Here is a 17,059-nt window from a genome sequence, read left to right on the forward strand (position 1 = left end):
CACATGATGCGGGAGACAGGCGAGAAGGCTCATCGCTGCCCACTCTGCCACTATAGCTCAGTGGAGAAGAACGCTCTCAACCGCCACATGGCCAGCATGCACGAGGACATCTCCAACTTCTACTCCGATGTTTACTCCTGCCCCGTCTGTGAAGAGAAGTTTCGGCTCAGCCAGGCCCTCAAGGAGCACTTGAAGACTCACAAAGCTGAACCCAAGAGGCTGAGCTGCTTCCACGGGGACTGCAACTACTGTGCAGAGGACCGTAAGGAGTTTGTCCGTCACCTCAAGGATGCTCATGGCATCAAGGCGGTGGAGTGCAAGTACCACGCCTGCTCCCTGCTCTTTGGCACAGCTGAGGCCATGGAGGCTCACCGGAAAACCCACTACGCCTTCCACTGCCAGCAGTGTGACTTCATCTGCTCCAACAAGCACGTTTTCCGCAAGCACAAGAAGCAGGGCCACCCGGGCAGCGAGCAGCTCCAGTGCAGTTTCTGCCCCTATGCCACTTTCAACCCTGTGGAGTTTCATGACCATGTGGGCAAGATGCACGCCAACGAGAAGATCCACAAGTGCACTGAGTGTGCCTTCGCCACAGCGCACAAGCGGGTGCTCATCCGGCACATGCTGTTGCACACTGGTGGGTGTCCCCTGTAGGGGTCCCAAAATCTGAGCTGGGGTGGGGAAGGTGTCTTGTCTTGCCTCTGGGTGGGCAGGGAGGGCTGGGTCGGGGTTCCTGGGTCCCACCACCAGCTTTGCCAGCCCAGGGTCACTCCCCTGAAGTTGTTGCATGCTCCCTGCTGGGCTGGTTTCCCTGCCATGTTGCTTTTTCTGGCTGTGATGCTGAAGGCATTTGTGTGTTGCATGTAGGAGAGAAACCTCACAAGTGTGAGCTCTGCGACTTCACGTGCCGGGATGTGAGCTACCTGTCCAAGCACATGCTGACCCATTCCAATGACAAGAACTTCATGTGCACTGAGTGTGGGTACATCACCAAGTGGAAGCACTACCTGAACGTCCACATGCGCAAGCACACGGGAGATCTCCGGTAAGACCCCTGCTCCACTGGCCTGGCAGCATAGTCAGAGCTCCCCAAATCCTGCTCCAGGGGTCTGCTTCTGGCTGCACTGTGTGCCAGACTTTCTCATGCCTGCCCTGCCCTTTCTGGTACATAAGAAATTTGGTTTTTGAACTTACAGCATGGTGCTGTGGAGTCAAAGCTATTTTTTATGTCTCTATGCCACCAAGGAGGTATATTACCTCACAGGTGCAACTCTGAACTTGGGTTCATTGCTCTGCTGATGTTTGTGGGTCAAGGTCTGTTCAGGACTGCCAAATTATCACCTCTTTTGGGTCTAGTCTACCTCCAGAGATGCTGGAAGTGGTGTTGGCATGCACATGTGAGAGTGTGCGTGTCTGACATGGTCACTGTATGGAATATTCAGGGAATCTATCTCCAGTCCCCAGGCTGGGGGTGTAAAGCACCAGCAGTGCCAAGGGCTGCAGCTGCAGGGAGGAATCGCCTGTAGTAAGAGCTGTCTGGATGGCAAAGGTCAGATCTCACAAACTGAGCAGTACCCCTTCCCCATTCATCTGGGATGGGGAAGGAGAGCTCAGCGTGCCTGATGAAGCTCAGCCTGCCCCAATTCCTCGTGCTGCCTGAGCAATTCTGCTTGTCCCTGCAGGTACCAGTGTAACCAGTGCTCGTACCGGTGTCACCGTGCTGACCAGCTGAGCAGCCACAAGCTGCGGCACCAGGGCAAAAGTCTGATCTGCGAGGTGTGCGGCTTTGCCTGCAAGCGCAAGTACGAGCTGCAGAAGCACATGCAGGCAAAGCACTCGCAGAACTACCAAGTTCCTGTCTTCCAGTGCCAGTACTGCACCTACCAGACCAAGTACAAGCAGGCTCTGCTGAACCATGAGAACTGCAAGCACACCAAGCAGAAGGAGTTTCGCTGTGCCCTCTGTTCGTATTGCACCTTCAGTAACACCAGCCTCTTCTTCCATAAGCGCAAGATTCATGGCTATGTTCCTGGTGACAAGGACTGGCTGGAAAATTACGCCAGCAAGGAGCTGGAGATCAGCTCATCTGAGGCACTCTTTGGCTGTGAGGTCGGTGCAGCCCTGCACGTGGATGCCAGTTCCCCCCTCACTGGCAAGGAGCAGTGGATGAAGGAGAAGCCATCCCAGGTGGAGTCCCAGGGAGAAGAGGGCTACCAGCAAGTGTTCATGGTGCCCCTCCTTGAGCAGGATGCCGCTCCGCCAGAGAGCAGCAGTGAGGCAGAGAGAGGCGAGGGGGAGCAGAGCTGTCCTATTGCTGGCAATGCCCTGGAAGATGACTGCATGCAAGGAAATGCTGCCACAGGCTCTACTGAGCTCACTGCTTCTGAAGATGCAGCAGAGAGCTGCACCTTGCACTTGGAGGCACTGAATGTCTCATCTGACCCTCTCCTGGAGAACTTGACTGGAGAAGCCTGTGTGACCCAGCCAGAGAGCGTGGAAATGCTGTCCTGCAAGGAGCCTCCTGCAGCCTATGAGATGCTGGGCTCCCAGGATGGTCTTGGCTTGGAGGACAGTGGCAATACACTCGAAGACATCCCAGACTTTGAGGAAGAGGTAGATGTACAGGAAGACAAGGTGGTGAAGGGCAGTGTAGCGGCAGGAGACAACCAGCGAAAAGACACCCTAAAGGAGGACATGGGCCGCCTTGAGGGGTCATGTTCAGACCACCACAAGGTCGTGGCAGACACTGAGGAGAGCGAGACCAGCCAAGCCAAGCTGCCAGAGGCCTGGCTCAGCATGCTGAAGACACCTGAACAGGGCCACCTGCCTGTCCCAGAGGATGCGCCCACCTCCAGTGACAAAACCGGGGGCGGCTCGGAGTCAGTGCTGAAGGCTCTGCGGAAGCAGGACAAAGAGCAGGCAGAGACACTGGTGCTGGAGGGCAGGGTGCAGATGCTGGTGGTGCAGTCGGAGAGCCAGGTCTTTAAGTGTGACAAGTGCTCATACATCACACGGAAGGAGAAATCCATGTCCCTGCACTCCAAAGCCAGCTGCCAGAGCCGCCGGGCCCCGCTCGTGTGCCGTGAGTGTGGCACCAGCTTTAAGCAGCAGAGGGGACTCAACACACACCTCCTAAAGAAGTGCCCAGTTCTCCTGAAGAACAACAAGAACCTCAAACCAACCAATCAGGAGGCACCTGGACTGTGCCAGCCTGCTGACCAGCCTGGTGATAATGGTACAGAAACAGCAGAGAGTGAGAAAGGAGGCTCAGAGGAGTTTGGGCATGCTGAGAGCTCTTGGGAAGCTGACCTGCTACCTGATAAAACACAAGCAGCAGGCATTCCTTTGGCTGGGGCACAGACATCAGGCTGTCAAGCCTCTGAGAAATCCCTGCTGGGTGACAGCACAGAGGTGGCCAAAGAGCCTCCCCAGCAAGGGGGTGGGACTGAGCCAGGTGGAGCTGCTGGTGCCTCCCAGTCTGGGAAACCCTCAGAGAAATACCGACTGGAGGGAGGGAAGCTGCACTGCAATGCCTGCTCCTTTGTGTGCTCCCGTGTCACCACCATCACCTCCCATGTGGAGGATGGCTGCCGGAACCTGGAGCAGTTCTGGTGCTCCCAGTGCCCTGAAACCTTCCGCTCCCGGCGGGCCCTCAAGAGCCATTGTGCTGAAAAGCACATTGTGCATCGCGAGGATGAATCCCAAAGGACCGAACTCCCTGAGGGGGACCCACTCAGTGTTGAGAAAGACCAGACCAGTGAGCTCCCACTGGATGCAGCCCCACCAAAAGCCACCCTGCCCAAGAGGAGGCGTTTCTCCTGCCCCACCTGCCCCTTCACCTGCCACCAGGAACGGGCCATGAAGACTCACAAGAAGAGGGGCTGTGTGACCCTGGGTGAGTTCCGCTGCACCTCCTGCCCCTTCACCTCCAAGGTGGCCAAAGCCCTGCGGCTGCACCGCAGGCTGCACCGCAAGCATTACAGCAAGCGGCCGCAGCTGCAGTGCCGCCAGTGCGAGTTCACCTGCAAGCAGGCCCGGTGCCTGCGGCAGCACATCCGCATCAAGCACGAGGGGGTGAAGCCGCACAAGTGCCGCTACTGCGAGTTCAGCACCACACGGCGCTACCGCCTGGAGGCCCACCAGTCCCTGCACACTGGTGTGGGGCGCATTGCCTGCGGCATCTGCAGCCAGACCTTCGGCACCAACTCCAAGCTGCGCATCCACCGCCTGCGCGTGCACGAGAAGACACCCACCCATTTCTGCCCGCTCTGCGACTACAGCAGCTACCTGCAGAATGACATCACCCGCCACGTCAACAGCTGCCACCACGGTGAGCTCAACTTCGGCTGCTCCCGCTGCGAGGCTCGCTTCAGTTCTGAGACGGCCCTCAAGCAGCACGTCCTGCGGCGGCACGAGGAGAAGGTTTCCTACAGCTGCCCACGCTGTGACTTCGTGTGTCACAGTGAGGCCACGCTCAAGTGCCACGTGCAGAAGCAGCACCCACACCTGGAGTGCAGCACCTGCAAGGAGACCTTTGCCACCCGGGAGGCACTGGAGGAGCACAAGACGCAGCATTTCAGCCACCGCTGTGAGCTGTGCAGCTTTGCAGCCAAGGAGCGGCAGCAGCTGGTGCGGCATTACATGGAGAGCCATGAGCCAGCTGCCCCCCAGGACAAACCGCTGCACTGCCCTTTCTGTGACTTTGCCTGCCGGCACCAGCTTGTGTTTGACCAGCACATGAAGGGCCATGGGGGCACCCGCGTGTACAAGTGCTCAGACTGTGAGTACACCACCAAGAACAGGCAAAAGATCACGTGGCACATCCGCATCCACACTGGTGAGAAGCCCTACAAGTGCCACCTCTGTAAATACGCCTGCGCTGACCCCTCACGTCTCAAGGTAAGAGCCCTCCTTGGGAGTGTATCCTACTCCATCTGCATTGCTTGGAGGGGCATCCAGCCACAGAGATTTGGGGAAGATGTTCCTAAGGGGAGGTTTCATCCTCAGTGTTCAGTGGCTCATGCTGAACAGAAATAGGAGTCAAGCAGATAAAAGTCATTGTCAGTACAATACATTTCTTCTCTGCTGTTGTAGTTTAAGGGCAAGGGAGACTTTTAACAAAGCAAGAAGGTGGCAGCAGTCTAAGTTCACTTCTTTTCTTGCAGACATCTCTGGGTGCAGCCTTGTACCATTAAAAGCCAAGTTTGGCTGCTTGCTGGCTTCAGCATGCTCTGTGGTGCCAGTTAGGGTGCAGGGAAACCTCTAGCTTTCTTGGAAGCAGAGTGTACCCCTGCCCTCATTGCTGTAGGTGATTAGCATCCTGATGCATGATAAAGGGCTTTTCCTAGGACAGGAAATGCGTGGGTGATGGAGGCATAGGGTAATGGAGGGAGAAGTAGTCTGGTTTTGCTAAAAGAAGTATTGACTTTTTTAATGGCCAGGCTGAGCTGGAGTCTCTTGGGGCCAGCTGGGACAGGATGTGCAATGTGCTCAGCTCTGTTGGGCTGGGTTTTTAATTTGACTCTGCCTTACATATCAAACTGGGGAGCAAAGCCTGTGCCATCCATGGGCTGGGACAGAGCAGCTCAGCAGTACAGGAATCTCATCCTGACTCTGCTGTGGATCCCCCTTGCCCGTAGCCTGCCAAACAAGCACACAGCCCTCCTTGCCCCATGCAGCTGGAGATGTCAGAACTGTCTTTGAGCCTCTCACTGCCACCCCAAAGCCCTGCACATGCCCAGGGCCGGGGACATGGTCTCATCCTGACCCTATCCTCCTGCCCAGTATCACATGCGGATCCACAAGGAGGAGAGGAAATACCTCTGCCCTGACTGCGGCTACAAATGCAAATGGGTGAACCAGCTCAAGTACCACATGACAAAGCACACGGGTGAGTGCTGCCCACTGAGGACAAGCTGTCGAGCACTGGGGAGGGTGTTGGGGCTGCTCCACGCTTCTTTTCTGCCAGTGGCCCAGCTAGAGACAGAGGAGGACATTTAGGGGGCAGCACATTATCCTGTGCTAATGGGGTGGGAGTAGTGCTCTCAGGTGGGAGGGAAGTGTGGGTGGCACTATTTGGTGCCTTGGAAATGGGTATCTTGGTGTGCCTGCTAACAAAATGGGATGTAGGGGGAAGTCCCTGGGGACTGATGCTCTGTGGAGTGGACTGGAGAGCACGGTGCCCCATCCCGGTGCCATTGCCTTCCTTCCCTGTTGCCGCAGGCCTGAAGCCATACCGGTGCGATGAGTGCGAGTACTGCACCAACCGCGCGGACGCCCTGCGGGTGCACAAGGAGACACGGCACCAGGAGGCCCGTTCCTTCATCTGCGAGCAGTGTGGCAAGGCCTTCAAGACGCGCTTTCTCCTCAAGACCCACCTGAAGAAGCACAGCGAGGAGAAGCCCTACGTGTGCAATGCCTGCGGGCGGGCTTTCCGCTGGGCAGCTGGCCTGCGCCACCACTACCTGACCCACACCAACGAGCACCCCTTCTTCTGCCGCTACTGCCCCTACAAGGCCAAGCAGAAGTTCCAGGTCATCAAACACATCCACCGGCATCACCCTGAGCACAGGGCTGTTGACCCTAGCCAGGGGGTGGGAAAGGACCCCAGCACACACACTGTCCACCTTCACAGCGTGCAGAGGGAGAGCCAGGCCAAGGGGGCCCCCAGGATGGAGCAGGAAGGAGAGTGCCCTGCAGAGAAGGATGGCACAGCACAGTGAGGCTGAATCCCAACTGCTTTAAGGGGCTGGTGGCACAGGCCTGCTGCAGAGATGTATGTGTGTGTATATACAGGCATATATGTATATGGGTTGTAAAATACACAACTGTATAAAAGGAATTGCTCAGTTTCTGTTTCTTTGTGCTGCTTGGAATCCCTGTGTGAACAGTGGGCCATGTGCCCACAGGGAAGGAGCACAAACCCAAGCTCAGCTCCCCATCTCTCCCCAGCATCACTGCACCCAGACCTGAACCTGTTTGTCACTGAACAATTTATTAAGTTGCTTACAGAGAAAGGATGGGATAGGGGTTAATTTGGGGCTGTAGGGGCCAACAGGCTCTGCAGGATTAGGGGGCAGTGAGGACCAACTCCACTCCCAGCTGTGCCCAGCCCTGGGGTTTGCTCAGCTCCAGCCTTGCTCCCCTGACTGGGAGGGGACCAGCCCCTGCAGCAGAGCTGGGCCACACACCATTTCTTCTTCTCCTTCCCACAGTCAAGCTCTGACCGTGGGCCAGGGCAGGGTGCCTGTGGAGGGTGCAGGGAGCTGCACTGGCATAGACCCCACACTCATGCATGGGTAGCAGCATCCTGAACCTGGAAAGGGGAGGTCAGTGCTTTTTTCCAGCCCTCGGAGGCTACTGCAAAGGGAATCACAGCAGCAACAATGACACAGGGATGACAGAAACAGGTCAGCAAGAGGGCAAGTTGGTTGGCTCTGTGGCCCCATCTGCTTGGAGCTGGCTCTATGGCTTCCATCTGGGTGCTGCTCTCCTCATGAGCTCAGTCCTGCTCAGGGCCAGGTGGCTCAGTGATGCGGATGTGGACAAAGAGCGAAGAGGGTGGGATGCTGGTGCCATCCTTTGAGAGGAGATGGATGTGCCGATATCCTGCAGGAAGGACAGCAAGCTTCTGGCTAACTGGAATCCCACCCTCCTCTCTAGTACCCAGCTGAGCCCTAGACATGCTTGCAGGGCTGTTCTGGGCACCCAAAACCACTGGGCAGGAGCCACTCACCGGGTTTGATGTTGGCAAATGCTAGGGTGAACTGACCCACAAAATCATTCCTGGACGTCTTGTCATAATCCTCCACCACAAAGCGAATGAGGGCCAGCTCGGGCACGTGGAGCTGAAACTGCAGTGTCTCATCCCAGCGGGGGTTAAAACCCTGGGAAGAGAGAGCAGGTGCTGAGAGAAGGAAGGACAGCAGGGGCTGTGCCTGGGCACAGCAGGGGCCATGGTGCTGCTGTGGGTCTCACCATTGTTCTCGATGTACTTGGTCTCCTGGTGCGCCTGGTCCGCGGGGACCCCGTAGATCTCCACACGCACCAGTGGGTCAATGATGGCTCCCTCCTTGCTGTTGGCCACTTTGGGCAGCTGCTGCCCGCTGATTACCTGCAGGGCCAAATCTGTCTTTTTGAGGCTCCTTGGCGCCAGCACACTGCCCAGCAGTGTCCCCATCTGTCTGGGACCAGCAGAGCCCCAGGACACTGTCACAGCTTCCCCAGGGTCTCTCCACACCCCTGTACCTGGATTGTCAGGGTGATGGGGCCGGGGCCTTCCCGGCTGCTGGGGTCACTGGGGTTGAAGAGAGTCTCCTTGTCCCTCATGAAGGGTGGTTTGAGCACATAGCCACAGCAGCCATTCTGGCTGAAGAGCCCATCACATAGGTCCATCTCCATGCCAGCTGTCTGGAAGTTCAAGGCCACTGGAGGGAGGTGGCAGGGAAAAGGGTTCAGAACAGCTTGGAGATACCATACTCTGCTTTGCGCTGAAAACCAGCCTGTCCCCACAGCTAGAGATGTGGAGTTGCACAGGGGAACAAGGTGATAATGTTTGAACACTTCCAGGGCAGTGCAAGAGCTGGCAACCCGACCTTGCTCCAGATGGTGTTGTAGTTGGTACTAACACAGGTGTTGAGGGTGGCATTTAGCCCCATTTAGCCCATTTTAGCTCAAGGCATCTCCCTAGCCCACAGCCCTGCTGCAGCCTGGCCGTACCAATCTGGCACCCCACGTTCCACATCTCCTGGGGGCTGTAGTTGGAGGAGTCAGTTCTCATCCCACTGGGGTAGATGCGTGTCAGCTGCCAGGCATTGTGGCGAACAAACTCATTTCCTAGGGATAGAGCAGGAGGCCCACTTGTGGGGTCGTTCTCTGGCCTGTACAGTCACCCACATGTACTGTCTGTCTGTCTATCTATCTATCTATCTATCTACTATATTATCTATCTCTCTCTCTCTCTCTCTCTCTCTCTCTCTCTCTCTCCCTCTCTCTCTCTATGCACCCACCCACCAATTCTCATCCCTCTCCCTGCTCAGGAATCCAGGTGTCCTGCCTTGTTTGCTAAGCCAATAACCTCATCAGCTACCAGAGCCAAACTCCACAGTACAGCCCCACTGGACCCTGTTTCTCCCAGACAGGGAGGGAGCCCCAGTGTCAGGAGGCTTTGGCACTACCCATGCAGAAGCCATCAGCCCCCTCTACTCTGTCCCAGTCACCTGGTGCCACTGCTCCCCTCATCTCACCTTCATCCCGGATGAGCTTCCTGGCCTTGGCTTCAGAGAGGGAGGAGATCTCAGAGGGCCGGGAATGGCTGCGGGCCTCCTGGAAGCCCCGGAAGGGCACGTTCTTGCAGTAGATGACACAGTCGGACAATGCTTGTGCCAAGGTCTCCTTGTCCTTCTGCAAGGCAGAGCCAGGTTGTGTCCCTCCTGATGGGAGCACCATCCACCAGCGCTCACCCAGGCCAGGGGCCCTAGAGCCAGGGCAGGTAAGAGCAGCCAGGGGTGTGCTGGTGGGTGGCAGCATCCCTACTGTGAGCAGTCTTCTTGCCAGAAATAGAGCAAGCAGGGGACCTCCAATATGTCGCCACCACAACAAAGAGAGGGGTGGCATGGCCAGGGGAAGAAAAGGCTGTCCTCCCTGCCTGGTGATGTCCCTGCAGTCTCTATCTCTCCTCTATGCAGTAAGATGTCACCATAGCTCATAGCTGCGTCCAGGGGCTCAGCTCTCCCAGCTGGTCCCCACTTACCTTTGCCCTCCGCCTCTCCTCCTCTGCCTCTGCCTCATTGTCATCATCAGACACATCAGGAGCCTCATCCCCTGGCCCATCCAGGGTGTCCTCCAGCCGCCCAATCTTCTTGCCCTTCAGCAAGATCTTGTGCTTCAGCTCCTGTGGGGATGGGGATAGAGAAGCACCTTGAGCTACCCAGTGCCTCCATGGGTCTTGTGGCCTGGGATCCTGCACTGCGGGACCAGCTCCCTTCAGCACTCAGAAGGGGATGGGGTAGGAGGGTTTTGCCCCGCTGTCTGATTCTGCAGGACATGGGGAGACAATCCTGGGGACAGCCTTGGCACTTCTGTGAACATGAGGATGCAGTACCCTCCCCCAGTGTCCTCAAATGCTCCAGTGGAGCAGGGCAATGCTGGAACAGGTTGGCCTATTCTCTGAACTGCAATCCACCTCCTGGCTGCACTCTCAGGCAGGACAGAGATGCCCTGCACAGCTGTGTTCTGTCCATACCTCTGGGGATGGGAGCTGGGAGGGGACATGCCCATCGATGGTAGTGGTGAGGAGCTGTTCCCCCAGGATGTCCTTGAGCTGCTGGGCCAGGACCTCCTGCTGCTCCATGCTGCAGTGGTTCTCTAGGGACAGGATCACCGGGTAGTCCGAGGTCTGAGGAGCAACATGCACACCTGGAAATAAGCCTTGGTGGGCTGGTGAGCTCTCTCAAGGGCTTCATCCAGGCGTGATCAGTGCCAGGATGGAGCCCCTTGTGTCTGTGTCTCCTCTGAGACCTTCATACCCCTCCCAGTATCCCCCACATCCCATCTCACCCCTGCACCCCCAACAGTCCATGTCTGCAGGAGCCCCCAACCCCTGGCACTGCACAGTGCAGGCTGTAGGTCAGACCCACCAGTGCTATCCCCCAGAAAGTGACACAGCCACCACCCTCCTCCCCGCAGTGGGACCAGTCCTGCTGCATCAGCAGGTGTGTGAGCCTCAGCACCACTCCCCCACCACTGCCATGTACCCTCACCCACCGAGGACCACCCAGGACCCCCAGCAGCAGGGGAAGGTGCCTTACCTTGAAGGCGTACTTCCCCAGGGTGCTCACCACCTCCCGGAAGGGGATCTTGGAGGTGAAGGTGTGGCCGTGGTACACCATGGGCTCCCCGTTTGGCCCATCCCAGCAATCCACCTCCAGGCACCGGCAGCCTCGTTTCAGAGCCCTGGGGGTGGGTTGTCACCCCTGGAACCCTGCACTCATCCAGGGCACCAGCTCCCTGCCCTCCCCTCTGCCCGTGGGTGTCAGCCCTGAGGGACCAGGGGACACCCACCAAGGGTGGGGATGCTGCTGCGTGCAGGGAGTGCTGAACTGCAGAGGAGCAGAGGAGCTTCTGGGGTTCATCCTATGGAGCTGCTCAGAACATGACACTGGGGTGGGAGGGTGTTGGAGGGCAGCTGGAAGGGAGCAGTCCCTTTACCTGATGTAGCCCTCGATGCTGCTGTGGCCCCGGAGCTGATCCTCTATCAGGTAGGTGTTGTGGGAGGAGGAGATGAAGTAGTGGCAGAGTGGCTGGCTCATGTCCTGCCACAGCCCCCGGTGCTGGGGGTTGAAGATGGAGCCCTCCAGGGAGCAGAGGTACATGAGGAACCCATCAGCACTCAGCACGTGGCGGGCCCGGGCTGCAGGCACAGGGAAGTTCAGTAACAGCCAGGGACATGGAAGAGGCAGAATGAGGGCAAACAGGGCTGCTGGAGTCTCCCAGAATCCCTAAACTGATGGCCACAGGTGCTGCCAGAGTCTGGGGCACAGAAAGACGCAGCAGGGCAGTGAGTTTGGAAAGGTGGGCAGTGGATCCCAAAGCTGGGGCTTGCACACCATGGGTGGCCAACCTTCTACACCAAAATGGTCCAGGAACAGACCGAATAAAGGGGAACTGCACCCAGATCACACCTTGGTGAGTCTTCCATTCACACCAGGATGGGGCTGGGAATGCTTCTGCCACAGTACTGAGTCTGTGACCCCTCCTTGCCTCCAAGCAGAGCACAGCTGATGTCTGAGCCAGCTCTCACCTGTCTCTGATGGTTCATACTTGTCAATGAGCTCCATGGCCAGCTCCTCTGTGCCCTCATCCTCCAGCTGCTCCTCCCGCAGGAAATCTGCCAGCTCCAGCAGTGTCAGCTTCTTTCCATCCTCGGAGTATTCCCGGAAGAGGCTCAGCACCTCCTCACGCTGCGTGAGAGCCTTGTAGAAGAGCACAAATTCCTCCCCTTCCAGCGTCCCCGACTCTGACTTGTCAGCATCCTGTTTGCAAGGGAGCTCCCTCAGCATCCAGATGGGGCACAGCGGGGTGTCTTGGCCACAAAAGTGGCTGTGGGAGGGTTCTCCCACCCCAAAGAGAGGGCACAGAGACCTCATGCCAGTGCCAGTGGCAGGCATTGATCAATGGGGAATGGATGAATGGGCAGATGGAGGGCTGGTTGGGTGGACTGATGGATGGACGGATGGATGGATGGATGGATGGATGGATGGATGGATGGATGGATGGATGGATGGATGGATGGATGGATGGATGGATGGATGGATGGATGGATGGATGGATGGGAGAGAGGGATAAGAAAGAAGATGACTGGTTAGCTAGGTAAACAGATAAGCAGCTGGATGGACAGATGAATGGGAGGAAGGAAGAGCGTGTTAGTTTAACAAATAAATGAGCAAATGGGCGCTTGTTTGGGTAAACAGGTAGTTCGCTGAACAAATGGATGGATGGATGGATGGATGGATGGATGGATGGATGGATGGATGGATGGATGGATGGATGGATGGATGGAAAGTGACCAGATCCTTTTGCAAGGAGGTGTTGTACAGCTTGTTCCAGCCCCTCCAGGCCCTCTCCAATCCCCCCAGGCTGTCAGGTGCGGGGCTTACCTGGAAGAGCCTCAGGGCATGATCCTCATTCATGTCCACGTTCATCATCTTCAGGAGACGCTGCACCTCCTTGAAGTTCATGCGCCCATCCTTATTCTTGTCAGCTTTCTGGAACCAGTCACGAATCCATGTGCAGCAAACCAGGGCAAATGTTAAGGGAAAGGACCTTGGCTATGAGAAGAGAGGCTGGGTAGTATCAGAGGGAATCTTTTCCTTTTCCTGTGCCCTGCACTGATGCAGAGGGTGAGACCCAGAACACCTACACACATGCTGGGGTAAGGCTGAAGACACAGGGTCTGGGGGATGATCAGCAGTGGGTGTGGGGGGGCAGAGTGATGCTCTCAGGAAGGATATTGGTCTATCTTCTCCCTTTGGTCCATGGTGGTGGCCACCTCGATGAGCTGACGCAGGCCCTGTACCCAGCACTGTGCCTCGTCTGCCGAGCCAGCAACGAGGTCCAGGTTGCCGCGACGGCCGTAGAAGACGATGGTGAAGCAGCGCTCGGGGGGGAACTCCTCAGCCACACTCTGCAGCACCTCCGACTGGTGCCCTTCCCGCACCGTCTCCACATCGCTGATGGAGACTGGGGCAGAGGGAGGGCACGCCTGTCTGCAGGAGACAAGGACCACAGGGCAAGGGCCACCGCCCACAGACGTCTTCCAGTCATTCCTTCTTCCACTCCATCCATCCATCCATCCATCCATCCATCCATCCATCCATCCATCCATCCATCCATCCACTGAACTAGTTATCTATCCATTAACTGCTGAACCATCAAGTCAGCCAGTCATCCATCTGCCCCTCTCTCTGCTTACTCCGGCACTGGCATTCCAGAGGTTCCATTTGTATCAGCTGCAATTTCCACTCAGCCCTTTTGACCCACAAGTCCTGCTGGGGGCAGGATGTTTCATGGAGAGGTGTGAGTGAGATCACAAATGCATGCAGAGCCTTTCAATCCCCCAGCACCCTTAGCAAGCATGGCCCAAGAATCTCCAAACCTTCACATCCCTGTTTACTCTGAAACCTACTGATAACACACAGCAGCTGGTACTCACAGGCAGACTCAGTTTTGCCTGTCCTCTTGGACTGGTACCAGATGGTCATGCAGTCTTCCTGCAGCTTGAAGTAACGCTGCTTCTTCCAGCTCTTGGACTTGACTTTGCGCATCAGAGTCCCCTGCTGCATCTGCTCCAGTGTGTCTGTGAGCTGGATGCCTGGGGGCAGCATGGGCTGCATCACTGAGGGTGGGGGTATCCAGGCACTACGCCCTGGTACTTTGCTTCCTCTCACCTCTGGGGTCACACATGGTGCCTCAATCCATGAGGGAGGAGGGACGAACCAGAAACAACTCCCTTCACCACAAGAGGTGCACTGGGTAACTGCCCATCAACCCTTCCATCCACCCTTGGTGCTTCCAAGCCCAAATCCCAATGGCCACAGTGGGGTAGGGATGCTTCTGAGTGCAGCAAGGTGAGCTCAACCCAGAAGCCAGATTTGCCTCGGCATAAATCCAGCTGGCCCAATGCCCTGCCCTGCACCCATCCTCCGCTGGGGCACTCACGGGCGTTGCACAGCAGCGATGCCATAGCTCTGCCTTCTCCACGCTGGCAGCTGCTGGGGAGGGAAGAGAGAAGGTGGCTGGGGGAAGCAAGGTCAGACCCTCATGCTGTGCCCAGGTCCCGCCGAGTGGGCTCCAGCCATACCCACATGTGTGCGAGGTGTGTGTGCCCCTGCCCGCATCTGAGCGCACCTGTGTTTGTCTCCTGCTGGGTCATTGCATTCCTTAAGTGTCGAGTTCACACCGCCATACTCATGAAATATTAATCTGTGTTACCGGGAAGCCGGAGCTCAAAAGGTGTTGGTGGAAAACAGAAAAACTTGCCAGCACTGACGCCCCACAGCCCAGCGGGTACTAGAGCCCTGCTGCTCCCAGGCTGCTGCTCCCAGGTAAGAAGCAGCACCTGAAACCAGGAAAAACTGCTCTGGCAGTGCCCAAGAACACCCCCACCACCTAGGAAACAACCCCAACCAGCAAATTTGAAAGTGAGAGGCATAGCTGTGATAGCAAGGAAGAGAACACAGAGCAATGACCATCAGCTCCTACAGCTTCTTCTCCCCAGGGAATACCAGCACCCCAGGCAGTGACTGTACCCACAGCTGTACAGGAGCACATGGCAGTGTGTGTCTATAAATACTACCGGACAATGAGACTTTGATTAGGCTGTTGAGACTTTAATTACGCTGACAAATCACTAGATGTGCCTGTCACCCGGGTGCTGGAGTTGGGCCCTGGAGGAGCGGATGCTGCAGCTGGTGGGCTGGGGTTTGGGTGCAGGAGGGGACCCAGGGTCCCTGGGAGCAAAGGGCTCTGTGCCAGGGTGCAGGGGTGGCAGCTGTGCCCTGGGTCCCTGACTCAGCACAGGCACTGGTCATGCAGGGCTGGGAATAGCCAGTGCCGTCAGCATGCAGGCAGCTGCCAAGCCCAGCTGCCAGACCCCTGTGGGCTCTCAGGCCAGACAGCAGCCATCCCTTGCTCTGTGTGGCACAGCAGGGCAGAACAGCACCGGCCAGGCTGTGGCCCTGCTCTTGTGAGACACCCTAGTCGTGGCTATTTGACTGTCCCCAGGGCACACAGGGATCATCTGTCCACTGTTGGGGACCTCACATGTTGCTGGAGACATGGAGTAGCTGGGATGCCATCCCAAATGCCTTCCAGTAGTGTGCCCAGTGCTGGGGCTGTGCTTTCCCAACACTGGTCCTTCTTGCAAGGCTCAGGACTTGCAAGGACTTGCTGCAGTGCTTGTATACCCCACATCCAACCCACAGGGACTGACCCACTGGCCAAGGACTTGGAGTGCCTGCACCCAAAAATGGGGGGTAGCCCTGTGCTCCTCTTGTGCCCTTCAGAGTCAGTGCCCTGATGCTGGCTAGCACAGCTCCAGGAGTGCCCCACATCCACCCCCCACAGTGTGCTCTCAGCCCCTGCACCCCATGGCCCTCGGGGAACCAGGGGGGACAATTCCAGTCACCCATCTGCCTGCACTCTCCTGCTTTCCAGCAACACACAGCCTGGCACAGCCACTCCACAGGGCCATAGCTCCAGGTGCTCACCACCTCTGCAGCCCCTGTGCCACAGCAGATGAGGGAGATGGGCATGTCTTAGGGAAGCTGGGGTGGCACCAGAACTGGAGAAGCAGGGAGACATGCTGGACTGGGACAAAGATGGGCTCAGTGCCACCAACAGTTCTGTCGTCTTGGCACTCTGCCATGCATGTGTACAAGGTGGCAGCATGCAAAGGGGCAGCTTGTAGCCCTTGGGCCCATTAACCACACTGAGAGTTTGAAGCTAAATTTCTCCCCCAGTGCCAGCCCTTCCAGGCTCCCGGAATGGCCCAAGCATTCCCAGTCCCAACAATGTCCCCAGTCCCCAGCAGTGCCTTTCCCACAAGAGCAGCAAAGTAGGGATCCCCCTTCCAACCCAAGGAAGCACAAGAAAGCACAAGGAAGAGCATGTGGATGCAAGGACACATCTGCTCTGCCCTCTCCTGTTGTGTGAGGGATGCCAGGAGCCCCTCACAGCCTGGCCCCATGCAGGCCCCCTTGCCCCAGTCTGAATTACATTGTGGAGCCAAGCGGGAGGAGAGCCAGGGTATGGAGAAACCCAACCCGAGAGTTTCCCGCAGGGCAGCTGCCTGCTGCCAGAACAGCCCCAGCTACCCCAGCATACTCTGAGCCATCGCAGTGTTTCTCCTGGTGGTGACAGGCTGCAGCAGAGCTGGAGGGACAGTGAGTGTGACGGGTCCCCAGCCGCTCCAGTGCAGAGCAGCCCGGCAGAATAAAATGGCACCGTACGGGTGAGCGTGCCAGAACAGGGGAGGATGACCCCTCATCCCCCTTCAGGCACCCCCGCACCTCGCTGCCCCGCTGTGCTTACAAACTGCCCTTGTCCTAGAGCTTTGCTCAGCCGGCAGCTGACGGGGGCAGAAGGGCTTGGAGGTGAGGCGGGGAACAGACAAGGGGCTCCGGGATGGGGCTGCAAACCCCAAGGAATTTGGAGCTCAGGGGACAAATCACACCTTATGGCAAAGGAGACAAAATCGCCGGCACTTCTGTCCCGCGCCACCCCAACCGTGCAGCCGCTCCGGGGCACCGCAGCCCGAGAGAGGGGCTCCCAGGACCTGGAGGTCGCAGTCCCGTACCCGCCGTCGCCCCCTCCCCTCCGCAGGACGTCCGCTCCGTACCCGCTCTCCGTTGCCGCTGCGCTCCGCTCCGCCGGTGCTCCGCCGGTGCTCCGCCGCCAGCAGCCGCACGGAGCCGGGGCTGCCCGCCCCTCGGCAGCGCCTGGGCAGCGAGCCCTCCCCCGGCCCCCCGCCCCCGCGGGGCACCCACGGCCCCGCACGCCC

At 57.7% G+C, this 17,059-nt stretch overlaps 2 protein-coding genes across 2 annotated transcripts; one reads left to right on the forward strand and one right to left on the reverse strand.

The window, feature by feature from the left end:
* The first annotated feature begins 6 nt into the window (after positions 1-6).
* ZNF142 (zinc finger protein 142) lies at positions 7-6,840 on the forward strand. Its single transcript, XM_030951925.1, has 5 exons — positions 7-637; positions 868-1,045; positions 1,683-4,899; positions 5,785-5,890; positions 6,223-6,840. Exons 1-5 carry the CDS (start codon positions 7-9, stop codon positions 6,720-6,722), a joined length of 4,632 nt encoding a protein of 1,543 aa, XP_030807785.1. The 3' UTR covers positions 6,723-6,840.
* Positions 6,841-7,425: 585 nt separating this feature from the next.
* PLCD4 (phospholipase C delta 4) lies at positions 7,426-14,265 on the reverse strand. Its single transcript, XM_030951928.1, has 15 exons — positions 14,218-14,265; positions 13,712-13,870; positions 13,011-13,239; positions 12,657-12,786; positions 11,801-12,032; positions 11,209-11,410; positions 10,809-10,953; positions 10,244-10,396; positions 9,748-9,892; positions 9,246-9,428; positions 8,719-8,835; positions 8,248-8,426; positions 7,978-8,113; positions 7,736-7,906; positions 7,426-7,608 (listed from the first exon to the last, which is right to left on the reverse strand). Exons 1-15 carry the CDS (start codon positions 14,240-14,242, stop codon positions 7,502-7,504), a joined length of 2,313 nt encoding a protein of 770 aa, XP_030807788.1. The 5' UTR covers positions 14,243-14,265; the 3' UTR covers positions 7,426-7,501.
* Positions 14,266-17,059: the final 2,794 nt, after the last annotated feature.

Source organism: Camarhynchus parvulus, chromosome 7 (assembly GCF_901933205.1).
Source record: "Camarhynchus parvulus chromosome 7, STF_HiC, whole genome shotgun sequence".
In the NCBI taxonomy this organism is placed as follows: Eukaryota; Metazoa; Chordata; class Aves; order Passeriformes; family Thraupidae; genus Camarhynchus; species Camarhynchus parvulus.

What these genes read in the sequence shown, in the direction of transcription:
- ZNF142 (XM_030951925.1), top strand. Translation starts at nt 7, where the DNA reads ATGCGGGAGACAGGCGAGAAGGCTCATCGCTGCCCACTCTGCCACTAT. An exon ending in GCACATGCTGTTGCACACTG is followed by an intron (nt 638 to 867) that starts GTGGGTGTCCCC and finishes TGTTGCATGTAG; the next exon opens with GAGAGAAACCTCACAAGTGT. An exon ending in CTGACCCCTCACGTCTCAAG is followed by an intron (nt 4,900 to 5,784) that starts GTAAGAGCCCTC and finishes CCTCCTGCCCAG; the next exon opens with TATCACATGCGGATCCACAA.
- PLCD4 (XM_030951928.1), bottom strand. Translation starts at nt 14,242, where the DNA reads ATGGCATCGCTGCTGTGCAACGCCC. An exon ending in CCCAGCTCCCATCCCCAGAG is followed by an intron (nt 9,893 to 10,243) that starts GTATGGACAGAA and finishes CCATCCCCACAG; the next exon opens with GAGCTGAAGCACAAGATCTT. An exon ending in CCATCACCCTGACAATCCAG is followed by an intron (nt 8,114 to 8,247) that starts GTACAGGGGTGT and finishes TTGGCCCTGCAG; the next exon opens with GTAATCAGCGGGCAGCAGCT.